Source organism: Aricia agestis, chromosome 1 (genome assembly GCF_905147365.1).
Source record: "Aricia agestis chromosome 1, ilAriAges1.1, whole genome shotgun sequence".
Classification (NCBI taxonomy): Eukaryota; Metazoa; Arthropoda; class Insecta; order Lepidoptera; family Lycaenidae; genus Aricia; species Aricia agestis.
Window position 1 is genome coordinate 5,883,590 of NC_056406.1, and position 18,784 is coordinate 5,902,373.

The 18,784-nt window shown below is 35.8% G+C and overlaps 1 protein-coding gene across 3 annotated transcripts in view; it reads left to right on the forward strand.

Moving 5' to 3' along the window:
* LOC121730411 (transmembrane protein 165) overlaps window positions 1-13,763 on the forward strand; it is a 36,392-nt gene extending 22,629 nt beyond the window's left edge. For all 3 annotated transcript variants that reach the window (XM_042119472.1, XM_042119555.1, XM_042119637.1), the window contains 3 exons: window positions 5,982-6,335; window positions 8,530-8,803; window positions 13,197-13,763. In XM_042119472.1, the coding sequence (XP_041975406.1) occupies window positions 5,982-6,335; window positions 8,530-8,803; window positions 13,197-13,267 (699 nt within the window). In that variant the 3' untranslated portion in view covers window positions 13,268-13,763. The remainder of the gene's footprint in view (window positions 1-5,981; window positions 6,336-8,529; window positions 8,804-13,196) is intronic.
* Window positions 13,764-18,784: the final 5,021 nt, after the last annotated feature.

The window sequence follows — 18,784 nt, forward strand, 5'->3', positions numbered from 1 at the left end:
TACTTATGTTTAGTAGATTTTGTTGTGGCAAATAAAGATAAACCTAACGAGGTTACTGTCGCCTTCATCCTTTTAATATATACTTATATAATTTGGTTACGTAAATAAAAGTCGATTATACTTAATAATAGCTTGAGAATTTAAATAAGTTGAAGTTGAAAGACTGATAGTGAATACTAAATTGTAGTAAGACAATAAAATATGTTGCTCAGAAAATTGTGAAATGCGACAGTATTTGCAGAAGTGATAAGAAAAATGCAACGTAAAAAACGGTGGTTGTTGCAGACAATGTTGTTAAATTAAAAATTAAAAGTCTTTAGGTATATTATTTTGTTGCTACCTGTTTCATATCGTCTTCAATTATACCTTAGTGGTAGTAATACATATTATTATATAAGTCAATGTCTTAGTCACTAGTCAGGCAAGGCTTGCCTTAGATGTGTTATACAACTTATACACGGCTTAGTGTATAACACATCTAAACAAAACATTAACAAAAAATGGATTCTGAAGCAAAATCCTTAAGAGGATACAACAGGGGCTAGAGAAATGAAAAAAAAGTACGTGTAATATCTATAGCTGTCTCCCTTACCTCAAGCCTATACCGCAGAACGCGATAGAGACAACTGCAGAAAATCCAGAAAATCAACGATTCGTTGTCCCCTGATTCCTTCTCCAAAACTTAACCGATTTAAGTACTTTTTTCATTAAAGATTAAAAAAAGGCTTGAGCTGTGTTCCTATGTTTTGCTTTTTTTGTATAATCTAGCCAAATCTGTTTTCTGGACGTTTGAACACAGTGGAAAATCTGGCCATTTTTTTGGGTTTTTGAACGTTCATATCTTATTTAATAATTAAATTATGAAAAAAAAGAAAACATAGGGACATTGTATTAGTGGCCGTAGATATTCAGGAAAAAAATTATAACTCTACTAGCATTATCCAGGGAGGAAACAGGGGACAACGTTTGTATGGAAAAAAGGGCGGTGTGGAATCCTCTTAAATACCTTAAATTAAAATACCTTACATTTTTATTTTATATTAATATTATAATTAAAAAGTACGACACATATTATAATAACAAAGGACTTTGTGAAAAATTCAAGTGCCTACCTGTTTTCTCATTATTGACATAGAGCAAAAAAGGCCGAAAAAATCACGTTAATTGTTCGTTTTTATTAGGGTTCCGTAGCCAATTGGCAAATAACGGAACCCTTATAGATTCGTCATGTCTGTCTGTCTGTCCGTCCGTATGTCACAGCCACTTTTCTCCGAAACTATAAGAGCTAACAAAAAAAAATCATATAACCTATGCGTGTGGGGTATTTATGAATAGGTCTTCAAAAATCATATTGAGGTTAATAATATCACTTTTTTCTAACCTGAATAGTTTGCGAGAGAGACTTCCAAAGTGTGCCCCTCTAACTTCTAAAGTAGGGGCATGATAAATGTAAAAAAAAAATATGATGTATATTACTATAAAAACTACCAACGACAATTGGTTTGAACGAGATCTAGCAAGAAGTTTTCTTTATACGTCATAAATAGTAAACCTTAATTTAATTTTCATTAAATCAACTGAAATATAAAAATAAATCAAAAGCCTTTTAATTTCAAAAAGATAAACCTTATTGCTGCTGCGGAACCCTCCACGGGCGAGTCCAACTCGCACTTAGCCGGTTTTTATTTGATGTTATAGCGGTAAGTGGCAACAAAAATACACAATCTGTGAAAATTTCAGAAGTATAGCTATAGCGGTTACTGAGATACAGCCTGGAGACATACAGACATCGCAGTCTCAGTAATAGGGTCCCGTTTTTATTACCCGACTGCCGGGAGGGTTGTTATCGTTAGATTTGTCTTAATGACCCAAGTGTTCTTAGATAAGTGGCATTTAAAAAAAAACAAAATGGCAGATGTTTGACGCCATCTAGTGAGGTAAAAAAAAAAAAACTACCAAGCATATCGAGTGTGGTATCAAAATAAAGGATTTTAAACACTGATTCTAAATATGTATATAACTTTCAGTTTTAATATTAAATGGAATGATAAATCTACACTAATATTATAAAGAGGAAAGATTTGATTTTTTGTTTGTTTCGCTACGAAACTACTGGACCGATTTAAAAAATTCTTTTACCGTTGAAATTCTACATTATTTTTGTTAAACATAGGCTTAATTTTATTTTGGAAAAAGTAGGGTTCCGTAAGATATTTGGGTTCTTCGGACGCAAGGTGTAAAAAATCAACCAGAAAAGTTACTTATTTTACGTACGCTGCCTAAACTATAAAAGATAGAACCATAAAATGTTCTAAGTAATTGTAGAACTTATAAATATCTACAAAAAAGTCCGCGACACACTATACCTATCTATGTCGCGTGAGGCACAATAACCATTTATTTTTATTTTTTTGGACTACATTTAAACGCGTTTATTTTACTCATTCTTTTAATGCTTATCAAAATAAATTATTCCATCACTAAGTACAGTTTATGTAGATAATATTTGGTCTTTGATTGAATAAAATTGGACATTTGGTTTTGAAATTATGGCGAAATTAAAATATTGCGATAGTTGGCGTCACCAAGGTGGGTGCGCCTGCGGGAGGAAGACAAAATATTGTCTTCCTCCCGCACGGATTAAAATAATTAAGATTAAGATTATAAGACAGACGGATTAAAATAATGAGTAATATAAACGCGTTTAAATGTAGTCCAAAAATTTTTTGACAATCTGTGCTGCAGCCTGCGTTAAATATCACTATATTGACTGCGCCGTCGATGTTAGTGTCGGAGTCTGTGAATTAACCTGGAAATCATTTCGCTAACCGAATCTTTTCTGGGTATGCTTTTTGCAGCGCTTACCGACATCCACGCGGGCGGAGCCGCGGCCGACCGCTAGTAATAAAATAAGAGAAAACCAAAATCCGCCTGCATGGATAAATACAATATTAATAATTAAAAATTAATTGACATTACTAAAACAAGATGAAAATTCAATGACAAAGTATTAAAAAAACAATGATTTGGTACTTACTTAAAACTAGAAACATACACTGAAACATACCAAACCTATGTACCTATTATAACGTATTGTAGGTACACTTAGAAAATAGAAGTATCTGTAAGTACTTATATATAATGCACGGTAGTTTTTCAATTTTTTATTATATTGATTGTCGAAATGGTTAGATGACTACAACTAAAAAGTCCCAAATAAAATAAATTAATTAAAAATCAAAAAACCCGACTGCAAAAAATGCTAACTAAAAAGAACGAAACAAGACCTAATTCTGCCGGAGGCATCGAATCCATGTTTTAATTGATATGACTCTTGCTTACCAGTTTGCTTACGGATTCGATGCCTCCGGCAGAATTAGGTCTTGTTTCGTTCGTTTTAGTTAGCATTTTTTGCAGTCGAGTTTTTTGATTTTTAATTAATTACCTTTTGGGTACGGGACCCTAAAAATTGTTACAAATGTTTGAACGTTAAAACATTGTCGATCAACTTTACTACAATAAGATAATACTTACTTATAGTTATATTTTCTGTCAAGTCGAGAAATCCAATGTGTTGGCACTTGGCTATTTGGTTTACATGTAGATAGACAGAAATCAAGTAAATAAGATCTAGAGACTAGGAATAACGTTAAGTTTTTTTTGTTTTATAAAACTACTTACAATTTTTTTGTGTGTGGCATGTATAACATACTTATCTAATTTCTATATTAAATTATTAAGGTGCTTTCACTAAATACCGACAAACAAATACCATTGCACTTTATTTTAAGTCACTATCATTGCAAATTGCAATGATAGTGACTTAAAATAATCTGAAGATGGCTGATAATAATCGCGGTGCCCGCTGGTGTCTACTGTCTTGTCTAATCAACTGGTCAGATAGTATTTTATTGACAGGATCATCCATCGAGGTCTTAAAAGACAACTAATAGATATAACAATGATACACAATGTAATAAAGTATTTTTGGACGTAACTAACAGATAGGAATAGAAATTAGATAGTCAAGTCACATACATGAACATAATGACTGAATCACCAGTGCGGAGTGCCATTAAAAAGTAGGTATGCTAAGTAAAAGTTTTTAAGGCTTGTAGACTAGCATTGCACCCATAAAGTTAATATAACCTACCTATTACCTAGCGGAATAGAGCAACAATCTCGAGCTGTCAAACGAAACCACAGAATAGATAATAGTACAAGTAACGAAACCGAAATTGATTTACGTATGTGTGTAAAAATTTGTTTACGTATACAGTTACACAAGCATCTTTCTAATGGTACGTTTCTACGCTTGCCGAGGCTTGGCAAGCGTCATAGCCAACACAGGTTTGGACTTTGATGTCCTCCATGCTTGGATGTACGTAATACACTGACGCTTTCACAAGCATGTTACAAACGACTTCGAAATGCCAAGGTCCAAGCGAGATTTGTGGACGCTTGTGCCTTGTGGACGCTTGCCAAGCCTTCGCAAGCGTAGAAACGTACCATAAGAGATTAAATTGTCAACGTGCCGATAAGTGCCTACTGGACGTCAAAGAGATGAATAAAATTGGTTCTGCTGTCATGTATCACACGTCTCTTTTTACCAGCCACGCAGTGTTACTGATAGTGACATCTCGCTTGCTGGCCTCTGGCATTAATAATTATCGCAACTTGTGGAAATCGATCACAATAGATATACACTTTCGCCACTCGTCAGTCTTTAGTAGTTGCAATATTGCAAAACACTACTAAAAATTTTAACCAGTAGTAGTAAGACAGTAGTAGAAAACCAGTAGTCATAAGTTGAGCATAAAGTAGACCACAAAACCAGATCTCGGTGTCCTACTTCCTTGTAATTGTTTTAATAAATAATAATACTCTTTGATAACTTCTTATCAGTAAACGAAATGTTTGTTCGAGACAAGTATCAAGAAGTTTGTTTTATTAAGAGGATACAACAGGGGCTAGAGAAATGAAAAAAAAGTACGTGTAATATCTATAGCTGTCTCCCTTACCTCAAGCCTATACCGCAGAACGCGATAGAGACAACTGCAGAAAATCCAGAAAATCAACGATTCGTTGTCCCCTGATTCCTTCTCCAAAACTAAACCGATTTAAATACTTTTTTCATTAAAGATTAAAAAAAGGCTTGAGCTGTGTTCCTATGTTTTGCTTTTTTTGTATAATCTAGCCAAATCTGTTTTCTGGACGTTTGAACACAGTGGAAAATCTGGCCATTTTTTTGGGTTTTTGAACGTTCATATCTTATTTAATAATTAAATTATGAAAAAAAAGAAAACATAGGGACATTGTATTAGTGGCCGTAGATATTCAGGAAAAAAATTATAACTCTACTAGCATTATCCAGGGAGGAAACAGGGGACAACTTTTGTATGGAAAAAAGGGCGGTGTGGACTCCTCTTAAATGCGTAACGTTTCAGTACCTAATGGTTTGCAAGTAATTAGTTGTTATGGGCCTCAAAATTCATGAGCTGAAAAAAAACGTAAAACATACGTCATCAGTACTATTTGGCTATTGCAGCAGGCAGCTACATTCAAGTATGGTCTCTGTGGAGTTATTGGTTAAACCCATCAATCCCCAAGCGGCAGCCGGCTGCCGCATAACAATTGAGAATCTATTGTATCCGCGATACCCACGATGGATGTGCTAAAGCTGAGCGTGGAAAGCGTTTATGGCGTATATAAGCGATCTCGCACTTGAAGTTGTCGAATATTACAATGTGATTCGGGCATTATAGCCCTTGGATACTTCTTATACTTCTCAGGAAAAAGTAAGATCGTCTTAGATCTAACCGACAATTCATAAATAAGAATCGGGACCTAGCACTCGTGTGTTAAAGCGTTATATATATATGCCAATAATAATTTGCCATTCTATGATGCTCCCGTTCCAAATACTACCTTTTAAAAATTATTTGTATAATAATAATAACACAAAATAATTTTTGTTACAGAAAGCGGCGGTGCAGGGGAGTTTTCTTCAGGGATTCATCGCTTCCATATCAGTGGTGATAGTATCAGAACTCGGTGACAAGACGTTCTTCATAGCGGCCATCATGGCAATGAAGCATCCTAGGTTCATAGTGTTCACCGGAGCTATATCTGCCCTAGTGTTTATGACGATACTCTCGGCAGCCTTCGGTTGGGTGGCTACGGTCATACCGAGAGTGTACACGCACTATATTAGCGCAGCGCTCTTCGCGATATTCGGTATAAAAATGCTAAGAGATGGATGGAAAATGGACCCCAACGAGGGACAGGAGGAATTAGAGGAGGTTCAGAGCGAACTGAAGAGGAGAGAAGATCAGGTAGTACTTTTGCATAAGCGTACAGAGACACGTGTTTTCCAACCTGTCGAGTGCCGACGAGCCTCCCTAGATAATATCACACACCATGCCGTAATACATTTCAATGACATTATAATTAAGATAATTTTATAATCTTTATTTAAATACTGTTTCAACGTGAGACTAAGAAAATATTTGATAGCACATAAATTTTCTCGGAAATCTTTAATTCAAATATGAATTACAATAATTTAATGTTATAGTTATGAAAAATGATATTATGTTGTAAAATAATTGGCTTGATTACGAACTACCATGTTAATTTGACATAGGTGCCCATTTTGCCATTGAATTAGAATTTGTTAAAATGGGTACAGGAGCTATTACAATCCTTTGGGTAAAAACATAGGTCTAAATTAGTGATTTGGAAATTTATGATGTACCTACTTATGTTAAAAAGCAAGTGTGTCAGTACAATAAGATCTTTGCTCGCGGATTGTGTAGATAAAGAAGCCGGAAACAAGCGTAATTTGTGAGTTGTGAGTCGCAGAATTTCGGCTCGCAGAAATTCTGCTGCATTCAGTTTCATACAAAAGTCCTGTTTGATTCACACGAGCGTAATTTCGTGAGTCATGATTTGTATGAAAATATATTTACGCGGCAGAAATTCTGCAACCCAAAAAATTACGCTCGTTTGGCTTCACCCAAAGTGTCTAAACACACTAGGCTGAATTACGCCGGCGTTAATTCCGCCGCGTTTCAAACTCATACAAAATACGGGCGGAACGCGAGAGACGACACACTATTCCGTCGCGTATTTGTATGCGTTTGACATTTGCGGCGAAATTTACGCCGGCGTAATTCAGCCTAGTGTGTTTAGACACAAAGGATGAGCGTAATCTGACTGTCAGTCTATAAGTATTTCGAGTACCTATCGTATCTACCTATATCACTGATAATATGCACACGTATCATCAGTAAGTATTTTCCACGGTATTTTCGTGGTTCCGATTGAACAATGAAATGTTGAATTCCTTTATGATCCTACATACGTTCTAAGTTGAACACGAATTTTCTTCGAAAACGTCTTGTTAATCGCCAAAAAATGATGCAGGGTTCAGATAATGAGCGCTCCCAATCGGCCGAAGAAGCGTCGGTAGAATATCCGGGGCCCTCGCGATCCCGAGACGGGCTCTCCCAGAGGGAAGCCCCGCAACCGTCGGGGCTAGCTCCAATAGCCTCCCCCGAGGACTCCCTCCCGAGTCCCTCTCAGCCTGTACCGTTGAGGGTGAATCTTTGTCCGAAATCACCTAGCCGTTTTGTTTCAGCTTAGCGTTATCAATTTGGTTTTGCACCCATCATGTATGCCTGAAGTTAGCTTACAATTAAAGGAATTCAGCATTGGAGAAAGATTTGACCAACACGTTACCTAGTACTCCCCCAAACTAGACTCGTGAGGATAGCAAAGTTTTTAAACCATGTAGATTACTACGCAGTCTTCAAGTCAGCAAATTATTTGGTCAAGTTTTTTGAGCTGTTTAGTTTATTATAACCCATTGTATAATTATGTTTTAATTTTATTATATACCTACAATAATATATTTTGCACCCATTTATATAGAGTAAATAGAAATCACATGCTTTGCATGTAATTTAGGCGTTTGGATGTAGGTTCATGCATTTTTATCTGATTGTATGTTTTCCCACGTATAAATTGTACCTTTGTTTTATTATATCGCATCATGTTATAGTGATATTATACTCAGGTTAGGTATAATATTTTAATAAGATTATTATTATAAAATTGCTGTAGGTATTAGGTAGCCTAGGTCTTGGAAGACCTATTATGAACAAAACCACTCTAATGCCCGTTTCTATTTTTTTAACATAACTGACTGACACCTAAACATTAACCAATCAGCAGCTCTGTTGAATAGATAAACTTCTGTCAGAAAAATTTGGAAAATATTAAATTATGAAATCTTTCTACAGAGTTAGGATTTTAGGACACATAATATTTGAAGTAATCTCAATAGTATAAGTCATATTAGATGCAGAATTCACTAGCACATTTTATAATAATATAAATATTATGTATATTTAAGCAAGTACCCCCGAAACAATGTATCCAGGCTTTTAATTATAATTTGAGCTTGCCTAGTTAAAGATACGCCCAATAAACTTAGAGAATAACCACCACCTTATTTCATTTCAGGAGGAGAAGGAGGAAACTCTGGACATGCTAGAGCAGGGTCAAGCGGAGAACAGGCGGAGGAGACGGAATGCGGTAATCAAGGTGCTGCTGCAGGCCGCGTCCCTAACCTTCCTAGCGGAGTGGGGGGACAGGTCGCAGGTGGCCACGGTGGTGCTGGCGACGAGGGAGAACGCGTACGGCGTCGTGGTGGGGGGTTCCCTGGGACACGCGCTGTGCACCGGCCTCGCCGTCATTGGCGGGCGGATGGTGGCGCAGAAAATATCTGTCAGAACTGGTGAGTGGGCTGTTTGATTCGTTTTTTAGATCTTCACTGTCGGGAATTTCCATTGATAAATCTGTGTTCGAGAAATCATAGATTGAATAATATTCTGACCCTTTAACTATCTTTAAAATTTGACGGCACAGTTCGAAATATAATAGTAGGGGAGCAAAGCTCGAGCGTCATGGATACCTAGTAGGTTTTTTACATTACGTAAAACTGATAAAAAATAATAGGAGCGTTTTTTATTTTAGCGACGAGTTCAGAAACTGCAGCCACTTTAAAGTTATGAAAAAGAAAATATATGTTGTTTAGTTCAACATAAAATGTAGATATTTTATGTTGCACTAAACTAAATTATTTAGTCCTCGTTGTCTAAATAAAATCATGTTATAATTAACCTAAATAAGCAATTTTTTTAATATATTTTCTTTTTCATAGCTTTAAAGTGGCTGCAGTTTCTGAACTCGTCGCTAAAATAAAAAACGCTCTTATTATTTTTTATCAGTTTTACGTAATGTAAAAAGGTATCCATGACGCTCGAGCTTTGCTCCCCTACTGTGCCGTCAAATTTTAAAGATAGTTAAAGGGTCAGAATATTATTCAAATACAGTTAGGAAAATATCTTTTTATACAGCTTTATTTTTTTATACATCTTTTGAAATGTCCCTACAGGCTCACCTTTTTATCAATCGTCAGTGCTTTATGTGGAAGCTTCTTTGGGGTATACTAAACATCCCCTACGCAATGTGTCTGATCTAAATACACCGCAAAGTTATAAAGAAGGTCATAATAACTTAGTCCCGTGCGAATCGCGAGCACAAACTATGATAATAATCTGAATTTATTATAATTTTTCACTCATTTGTACGAGTGAACAATAAAATTTTCACTCATAATCATAGACAGAAATATTGTTGCTTTATTTGTATTTTCTCCACATTATTATGCTAAATGCGATTAAAATACAGAGCTGCGTTTCCACTGAAGCAGAGCGGAGCTTAGCGGTGCCCGAATTGACCAATCGTGATTCGTGCTATTCCAGCGGAATGACAGCGAAGCGGAGCGAAAAGGGAGAGATTTCGAGCATGGTGATTGGTCAATTCGGCACCGCTAAGCTCCGCTCCGCTTCAGTGGAAACGCAGCCTTAAAGTGTATCTAGTACCCAACTATGGTGAAGCCAAGAGGTAGGAACATGCGTGTACCATAGAGGAAATTGATTCATAGGCAGTTGACGGATCTGCGTCGCTTATGTCAATTCAATGTTACAGCTCGACAAGGCTTATATGAACGTGGGCGGGGAGCCTGCTGGTAAAGGAGAACTGTCAAAAATGACGTTCTTGTATGATGGTAGCGTTAGTTCCTTTTTTCGCCACGTGCATATAAAGCCTCGTCGAGCTGTAGCTGTGATCGGTCGGAACTCGGATGGATTTGACTTAACGCGACCAAAATATAGTCTGTAAAAAAAGTTAAGAAATTCAAAAGTGGCAACATCGTAGTGTCATCCCTTTTTCCTTAGATTGATTTGAAAAGGATGACACTACGATGTTGCCACTTTTTAATTTCCTCACTTTTTTTTACAGACTTACTTTACTTAGGTCCGCGGTCCGCCATCTGCCTAGGAATCAACATCTCTGATGAGGGCTGCCTTTTAAGTTTTGTCGTTTGGAATAAATACAGGCAATCTAATAGATTATCATCATTTATTGTTTTTTTAAGAATTCTTCGCGATAATCAAAATGCTTTTGCATGCGTTCAAACCAGTTTTTAAAACATTTATTCCAGTCCGAAGTTGGGTAGTCAAAATGGCTGATTTTTACGCGTAAACAGCTTCTTAATTTTGTGGAACTTATTAAAATCCTTAGGGCTCAAGCCAGGGCTGTAAGGCGGATGATCTAAAATTTCAACGTTTTGGGTTCATAAATACATCTTTGTTTGACCGGCGTTGTGCGAACATGCGTTGTCATGGCCAGGAACATACGACGTCTTGAATAGTTTTTTTCGAAATTCGGTGATGACTTGTGGCAAACAAGCTGTGGTATACTAGTCAGCGGTAACCGTTTTGCAATCTTCGGGTACAATAGTGGCGATGTGACCACCCTTTGTCACAATGGAGGCAAACATTTTTTTTTTAAAGTGCTCTGTGAGTCCACGATTTTGGCTCATTCTAGAAGACCCAGACAGTAGACTGCTGCTTAGAATTTAGATCATAAGCATATATCCAAAACTCGTCACCATTGAGCAAATTATAAACGTGCTTTGACTCTCCTCGGTTGAATCGCTGCAGAGTTTTGCGACAAAAACTAACACGGGCTGTTTTTGGTCGTCGCTAAGCAAACAAGGTATCTAACAAGAAATTACAATTTTTACTCCAAGTTTTTCATGCAAGATTTTTTGGACAGTGGTCCCTGAAATGCCCATGGATGCCTCTATTTCGCGATATATCACATGACGGTCTTCGAGGATTAGCTGCTGCACGGCTTCAATATTCTCTTGCGTTACGACGGTTTTTGGACGACCATCACGTGGCTGGTCACTGAGGCTAGGGTGTCCACTTTAAACTTCTAAATACCAGCGTTCTATAATCCTAAGACATGGTCCTGCATCACTAAGTACAGAAGTGATCTCCCCAAAACGCCGAAGTCGCGATAATCAACTTCGTTAGTTGTAAAAAATTATCGCGCGGAAATTTTCCTTTAACATTTCCATTTTTACAACCGACTTGTCACCTTTGAATAGACGATACAATAAGACTATACGACCAATCTGAATAATTTCTTTTGTTTTTGAAATCCAAATACAAGGAGATTAAAATCCCATATGGTTTTTTTTTCAATGATCACGGAAAGTTTACAAACGACAGAACTTAAAAGGCAGCCCTCGTAGCTATGTTTGTATGGAATGCAGATGGAGGAGAACCATCTCTGTATGTAAAAAGTGTCCGCTGAAATGCGTTAAATTAGGGTGGCGTTCCAGTAGAAACAGGGTAAATTTTAAATCATTTAGCAGCTTTTATTTCAGCTATTTTAGGTTATATTATTTGAATTTTTAATATAGTTCAATTTATATTTTGTCAGCTATTTTAGGTTATATTTTAATATGTATACTTCAATTTATATTTTGTCTCTCAAAGATTGTACATTGGTTTAGTGTTAATAATCTTTTACTTTATAGTAAAAAAACAAAATGTATTAAATTCAAATTGCCCAATGTAAGGCAAACGGAAACCAATGTGCTTTTAAATGGTGATGTTATGGAGCTAGTGGATACAGCTGTATTTTTAGGTATTACACTAGACTCCAAGCTTCAGTGGGGCCCTCATATTGCTGGGTTGGCCGACAGACTCAGTTCAGCAGCATATGCAGTAAGTAAGATTAGACAATTTTCAGATGAAACAACAGCACGTCTAGTGTATTTTAGTTACTTTCATAGTATTATGTCCTACGGCATTTTGCTGTGGGGCAATGCTGCAGATATAAATACAATTTTTGTGCTGCAGAAGCGAGCTGTGCGGGCAATCTACAAGTTGGCCCGTAATACTTCACTTAGAGAAAAATTTAAGGAAACTGGAATCTTAACTGTTGCTTCTCAATATGTCCTATCAAATGTATTATATGTTAAAAAGAATATATATCAATTCACGAAAAAATGTGATACCCATGGGAGAAATACTCGTAATAAACATAAGCTTGAAATTCCGGTGACTAGACTTACTAAAGTCAAAAATTCTTTTAAAGGTCAATGTATACGCCTTTATAATAAGATCCCAGAAAGCGTTCAAAATCTCTCAATTAATAGATTTAAAAAAGTTGTTAAAGAACGTTTGTGTACCAAAGCGTACTATAAAGTTACTGATTTCATGAATGATAGTACGCCATGGGAATAAGGTCGCCCCCTGCAGAGCTGTTTCATTATAATATGTATAATAATTGTACATTCGTTGTATTTTATTTAGTCATAATGACACTGTTATTTTATAATATATTTTTTGTAATTTTCCATCTTTTTAGAAAAAGATGGCCCCGTGCGAGTTTCTTACGCCGGTTCTTCTCGCCGGGTTAGTTCCCGAACCGGTGGTAGGCATCTGTGTAGCCCCGACGTTCAGAGAATATTTGAAAAAATTTATTCTGAATAAAAAATTTTGAGTTTGAGTTTGTCACCAACGGCTACATTCATTATTGGCGCTAGCTGCAGCAAAGGGTACTTTGCTGCAGCTAGCGCTACTCTTGGAGGATTTTTCAACTGTTATTTACTGCGTACAGCTGGACACTTTTTCAAATATCCCCCATATAAGATAGTTCACCTCCATGTACCCTCCATATATGTTTGCTTGGTTACAGATTTTGCTTAGTCCGTTGATAGTTTTTCCATTTGGAGTGTTATTAATTGATTATTTTTCTCATTTCAGTGACAATAATCGGTGGTATAGTGTTTCTGTTCTTCGCGGTGAGCGCGCTGGTCATCGGGCCCGGCAACTAGGCTAGTTTAGAACAATTCTGTACATAGTTGTGTGTAAGTGACAAACTTGTGAGTTTTATACATTTTCCACTGGAAGTTCATGAGACGTACTCGGTGAGACGTTGTTGATTGATATTATGTAGAAATTTTGTAAGTGCGTGACTAGTGGAGGATTTTTTAAAGGTGATTGCACATTTATCAGCATGCACGCGCCGAACGCGCCGCATTTTAGAATTCGTTGTATGAAAATATGATATGAAACCTCACACATTCGTCCGCACAGTACGCGCGGCCCTGTTAGGACAAAACGGTGTAACCTGTAAACACGTCAACTTGCAAAATATGAGTTAACTTTTAGCTCAAAGCACGTCTTAGGGGACAGCGAAATGTAATATGGAATATTTTAGTCGAAAACTTGTCCTGAATTTTGTGGGTCCAGTCAATACAAAGCTGACATCAAGTCACGGATATAGATCAAGATAGATACCGCATGTGTATGTACTTCGCGTGCCATCTCGCGTTCCCAAACGACGAGCAATACTCGTCTTTCGAAAGTCTGTTCTTTAGTCTGCTATCAGAATCGGACGTCAATCGGAATTTTAAAAATGCCTAAATGCGTAAAAGTGCCGTATTGAGTTATAGAAATTCAAATAGAAACGTTGGCCAAGACAATGGACACGATTCTTATCATCGGTATGTCACAGTAGGTAGGAAAAAAGTGACACGTTCGTTTTCATACAAATGGAGCGACATGCGGTATGTATCTTGATCTAAGTCTGTGCATCAAGTAGATAAATTTAGACTATATGTATATTGTTACAAAACGATGTAACCAGGGTTGCATTGTTTTGTCGTAACAGGGCCGCGCGCCTCATTTTGTGTACTATACGGTGCGTACGACGCGTACGGTGCTGACAAATGTGCGATCAGCTTTAAAGAAATGTCAATTGACTTTATTGTTAATATAGAAGAAGAGCTCTTCTGGATAAATGCTATATTATGTGATGTGTTCCGTTTCATCTGTAATTTTGATCTAAAAATAGATAATGTTACAAAATTTATTATCATGTATATCCGAGCGATAAATTGCAAATATATGCCATGCCCAATATGCAATGTGTGTAATAAATTCAACCAAATTAATATGTAAAGGTTGAATTTATTACACACATTTCTCATAATTTAGCTGAAAATAAATTGAAACAAAAAATAATAAGTTACTAAAAGTAAGGGGTCAATAATTCCAACTTTAATGTATAAAAGTTGTTGTTAACAAAATTATACATTGATCCTTTATCCCATGGTCCCATACTGAAAGTTAAAACTTTACAGAGAAAGATTAACAAGAAAAGTGATTTTAATTATTTTTGTTAAGGGCAGGTTATCCCGCCGCGCAAGTTTCTATGGACAATGATGCGACTTGGCGTCAGGCGTGGTGCGCGCAAGCCGTATTTCTCGTTGATATTGAATCGAAAAATATTATAAACATGATCGAGTCCCTTTAAGTTCTATAAAACTCAAAATGTTTTTCAAATCGACGTTGTTTTTTTTATCGAGTAAAATTATCTGTATTGTTTCTAACCAAAAAAAGTCACTATTGAAAAGATCTATCTATACATATATTTTTCAGTTTTTTGAATGACGCTTTCTTTAAAAATTACTTATTCTAGAAACTTGAATTTGGGATAACCTGCCCTTAATAATATCAGAACATACATAAACAATGCTGCATTCTAAAACTATTTTTAACAAAGATTTAAGCCACTTTCTTGTCAATACAATTTTTTTGTCAAAAGGAATTTTCATTTTTAGGGACTTTTAAAAAAAGGACTTCTAAGTGTAAAGACAATAAATGTAATCTATTTTCAACAGAAATCCCAATTGTCTTAAGAAATGTAAATTGTTATAAAGCACGATTTTAGTCAGTCGTATTAGCATGTTTGATGAAATGTTGTATAAAGTGCTTTGTCTGTGATGATATTACTCTATTTCAAATATGTATGTTCATTTAATGTAGGTAGCATGTTTAAATGTAATACAGAATCCTTTAATTATTATTATGCATAATATGCATAATACGGCGGATTATACAATCCGTCTGCGACATATTATGTCGCAGACGGATTGTATAATCCGCCGTTTTAAAAAACAGGGCCGTTTTGTAATGCGGCGATTTATCGATTAGCCGGATTAAATGCGGCGGAATGTATTCGGCGCCATACGTTATTCAAAGCGGCTAGCCATAATGTAATAAAGCGAAAGATAAGTCGCCTCTTTGACAGTTTTTAGTTCCGATTCTACTACTTATTACGCTTGTGACATAACAACAATGGCGTTGGATACCGAAAGTGTGTTGCTAAATTGCGAAGTTGTGAGTGAATTAAACAAAGAAAACAGTAAATTTCAGAACAATTTTCAGGTGTAATTAAAGAATTTCTATTATTCTCGATGTAAAACAGTAAAAAAGTACCGGTACGAGGAACGTACGATGAGGCTAAACGTGGGCCGCCTTATTGAAGAACGTATCGCAATAGTTCAATCCGGCATCCGGCTAATCGTTAAACCGCCGCATTACAAAACGGTCGTTTTTTAAAACAGCTAGCCGTAATGTAAAACGGCGGATTACACAATCCGCCTGTGACACATAATATATTAAAATAAATAATATTGTTTCAGTGGCCTACTATGTTTCATTTTGTTGATCTAAATGTAAACTAAACAAAATAGGATTGGGTAACAAAATACTCCTAAATTAATGTTGACCGCGCAGTAAAGAAAAACAATGTGCGATAACATAGGGGAGTAAAATGTATGGAAATATAATATTATGAAGACGCTTTTAAACTTTTAATGTGCGCTTTTATAATTCCGGACGTCACGTTATCGTGGACGCCGATTTCCACAATAAAACGTTGGGTACGTTAAATACCCTTATGATTTTACGCAGCCCATATTTTGTGCGGTTCAGTAGAGTGTAGACGTTGTGATGTCCTTTAACGTGCACGTTAAAAAGTTATCGTCGACGGTCGAATGTTATCGTTTTACCGCGGACGTCCACGATATTACCGCCACGTTAAAAATTATAAAAGCGCACATTGGCACATTATTTTTGGTGGGAGGATAAAAGTACTAGATAATATACTTAGTAGGGACGTCAACATGATCCAGGGGGGGGGGGGGGGGCGCTGCCCCCCCTCGGTACGCCCATGTGTATGTGACATATATTCTTACCTGTTTTACGTATGTATACTGAGGTCACCTGTAAGTATGTATGAAAATGAGTAACGCATTTATGTACCTAAGTACAATAGCAAATGTTAACCAGTCGAGATGAATGTTAAATTGTAAAAAGTATTATTTTTATGTAATAAAATATTGTTTTTATAAAAAAATATATTTTTTATTCTATTACTTAGGTAAAATCTATAAAAACTTATTGACAGTAAAATATCTTTTAAATTATAACAAATACAAAAGTTGTCATTTTCATAAAACGACCAAACACGTTAAAACTTAAAACAATGTAATATTTAAGGTAAGTACGTATTAAAATTATAAAAATTAAAAAATATATATTTTCTGGCATAGGTACTGATAAAAATGTTCTTTAACATAAGGAAACGATCACATGAATTCTTTGATTTTATGATTATAAAATTGTCTATAGCATTAAAATAAAATTTTAAAAACTAAAAACATGAAATAATATTCTAAGTTAAACAGTAGCATTTCGCTCTTGCTTTATATTGTGTGAAATATATGTATAAAGGATACATAAACTTGTACTAACCTCGTATTTTGTAATTCTGCATGTTTTTAGGTAGGTTGAGTACAATTAGTTACAACCTATTCGGTAGGTAGTTGGCACCTACCCAGTTTATTCACGTAAGAATGCTGTGGTACAGTGATCAATTTTGACCTATCATATAGGCTATACAGGATGTAACAAAATTAAGTGATATTACTTTGTGTATAAGTACCCTATATCGAGTACACTGTGAAAGTAGCAGCAAAGGGAACACCATTTCCCCCATAGTTGTCACTTTATTATGTTACACCTTGTATATGTCGTAGGATGATTTGATAAATCGAATTATCGCGAAAATTTTAGGGACTTCGCGAAAACACGGATAATTAGACAATGGTGATTACATTTTTCAACCTTACTGACAAAAGGTAGTGTTTTCGCGAAAACGCGAGTCGCCTTAGTAAGATTGCGAAACGAATCGTTAGTTATGATCGAAAAAACTCACTGATTGGTCGGTTTAAGCTTAACTTGACGTTTTAAAATATGTCAATTCATTGTCACGCATTGTTTTGTTTGTACTTAGATAAATGATTGGTCTCGCGCGCGCGCTCGACTAGATACCGCGCTGTATAGAAAGAACAGATTCCAGAATGCGGCAACTCAATATTGTAGTGTGTGTAAAACAATGCACAAATATTGTTGTGTGCGTAGATAATCGGGTTGCCAGATACGTGACTGGTGCCTAATCAATGGGGAAAAATTAGTTGCTGTGGTCTTGTAATTTATTATTATTGTATAGTAAGTGCAGATTTTTCAATCACCAGATAAACTTTACCATTGGAATAAAGTCCATTCGAAAAGAATGCGATAAAATAACAACGTTGTTTAGGTCAACGAAATATAATGGATACAATATTGATGAGAAAACAATACTAAAACAGTGGTAGGAAGTTTAAGGAAAGTTAAGAATAAGTCATAAAAAAGCAAATGTTAAATTTGTTTTCTCATTTGTTACTGTATTGTGTACATAAAATATAAACTGTATTTAAGATTTTTATTATAATAATATGATACTCATAATTCATATTTAAGTATTAATACACATTCATGATCCAGGAACTTTGAAAACTTTTTGTTCCGTTGGCGGGATTCGAACCAGCTACCCTAGCTAGAGATTTTAATGCGCTCATCCACTCAGCCACTAAGTATATATATATGAAAATCACAATCCCAGAAAAAATTGGGAATTTTTAGTTTATGGTAATTGGCAACACTGAACATCAAGCGGTACTCCGATCCGAATTTTCAGGTTTATATTATTTTTCTGTACTTATGACGATTTATATAATATTTACTGATGGTATGTGATGCCAGTATCTTTCTTGTTTCTTGTAGTGTTAAGTCTTACTACGCAAACTGGCATTTTGCTAAGGACGTAACTTAAAATTTCGAAAATTATCGACACATCCTCACCCGAAGCTTGCGGCGCGACTGGCGCGGTTACGCCGTATATACGCCATATATTATTTGTTGCCGCATTTTTCAAGTACTCCGACGGTATCTAGTCGTAGCGCACGCGCGATACCAATCATTCATCTAAGTGTTTGTGGTTGTTTTTGTAAGCGAGTTAGCAGTTTTGGTATTTCAATTTTAATGTGTTTGTAATTGCAGTTGGACTTGATAAATAGTTAGTGGCAAAAGTTATCTAAAAGTGTGTTTGTAAATACAAAATGACTGATACAACTGAAATTAGTGAAAGTGAAATTGAAAGTTCAACAGAAGAAACTAAT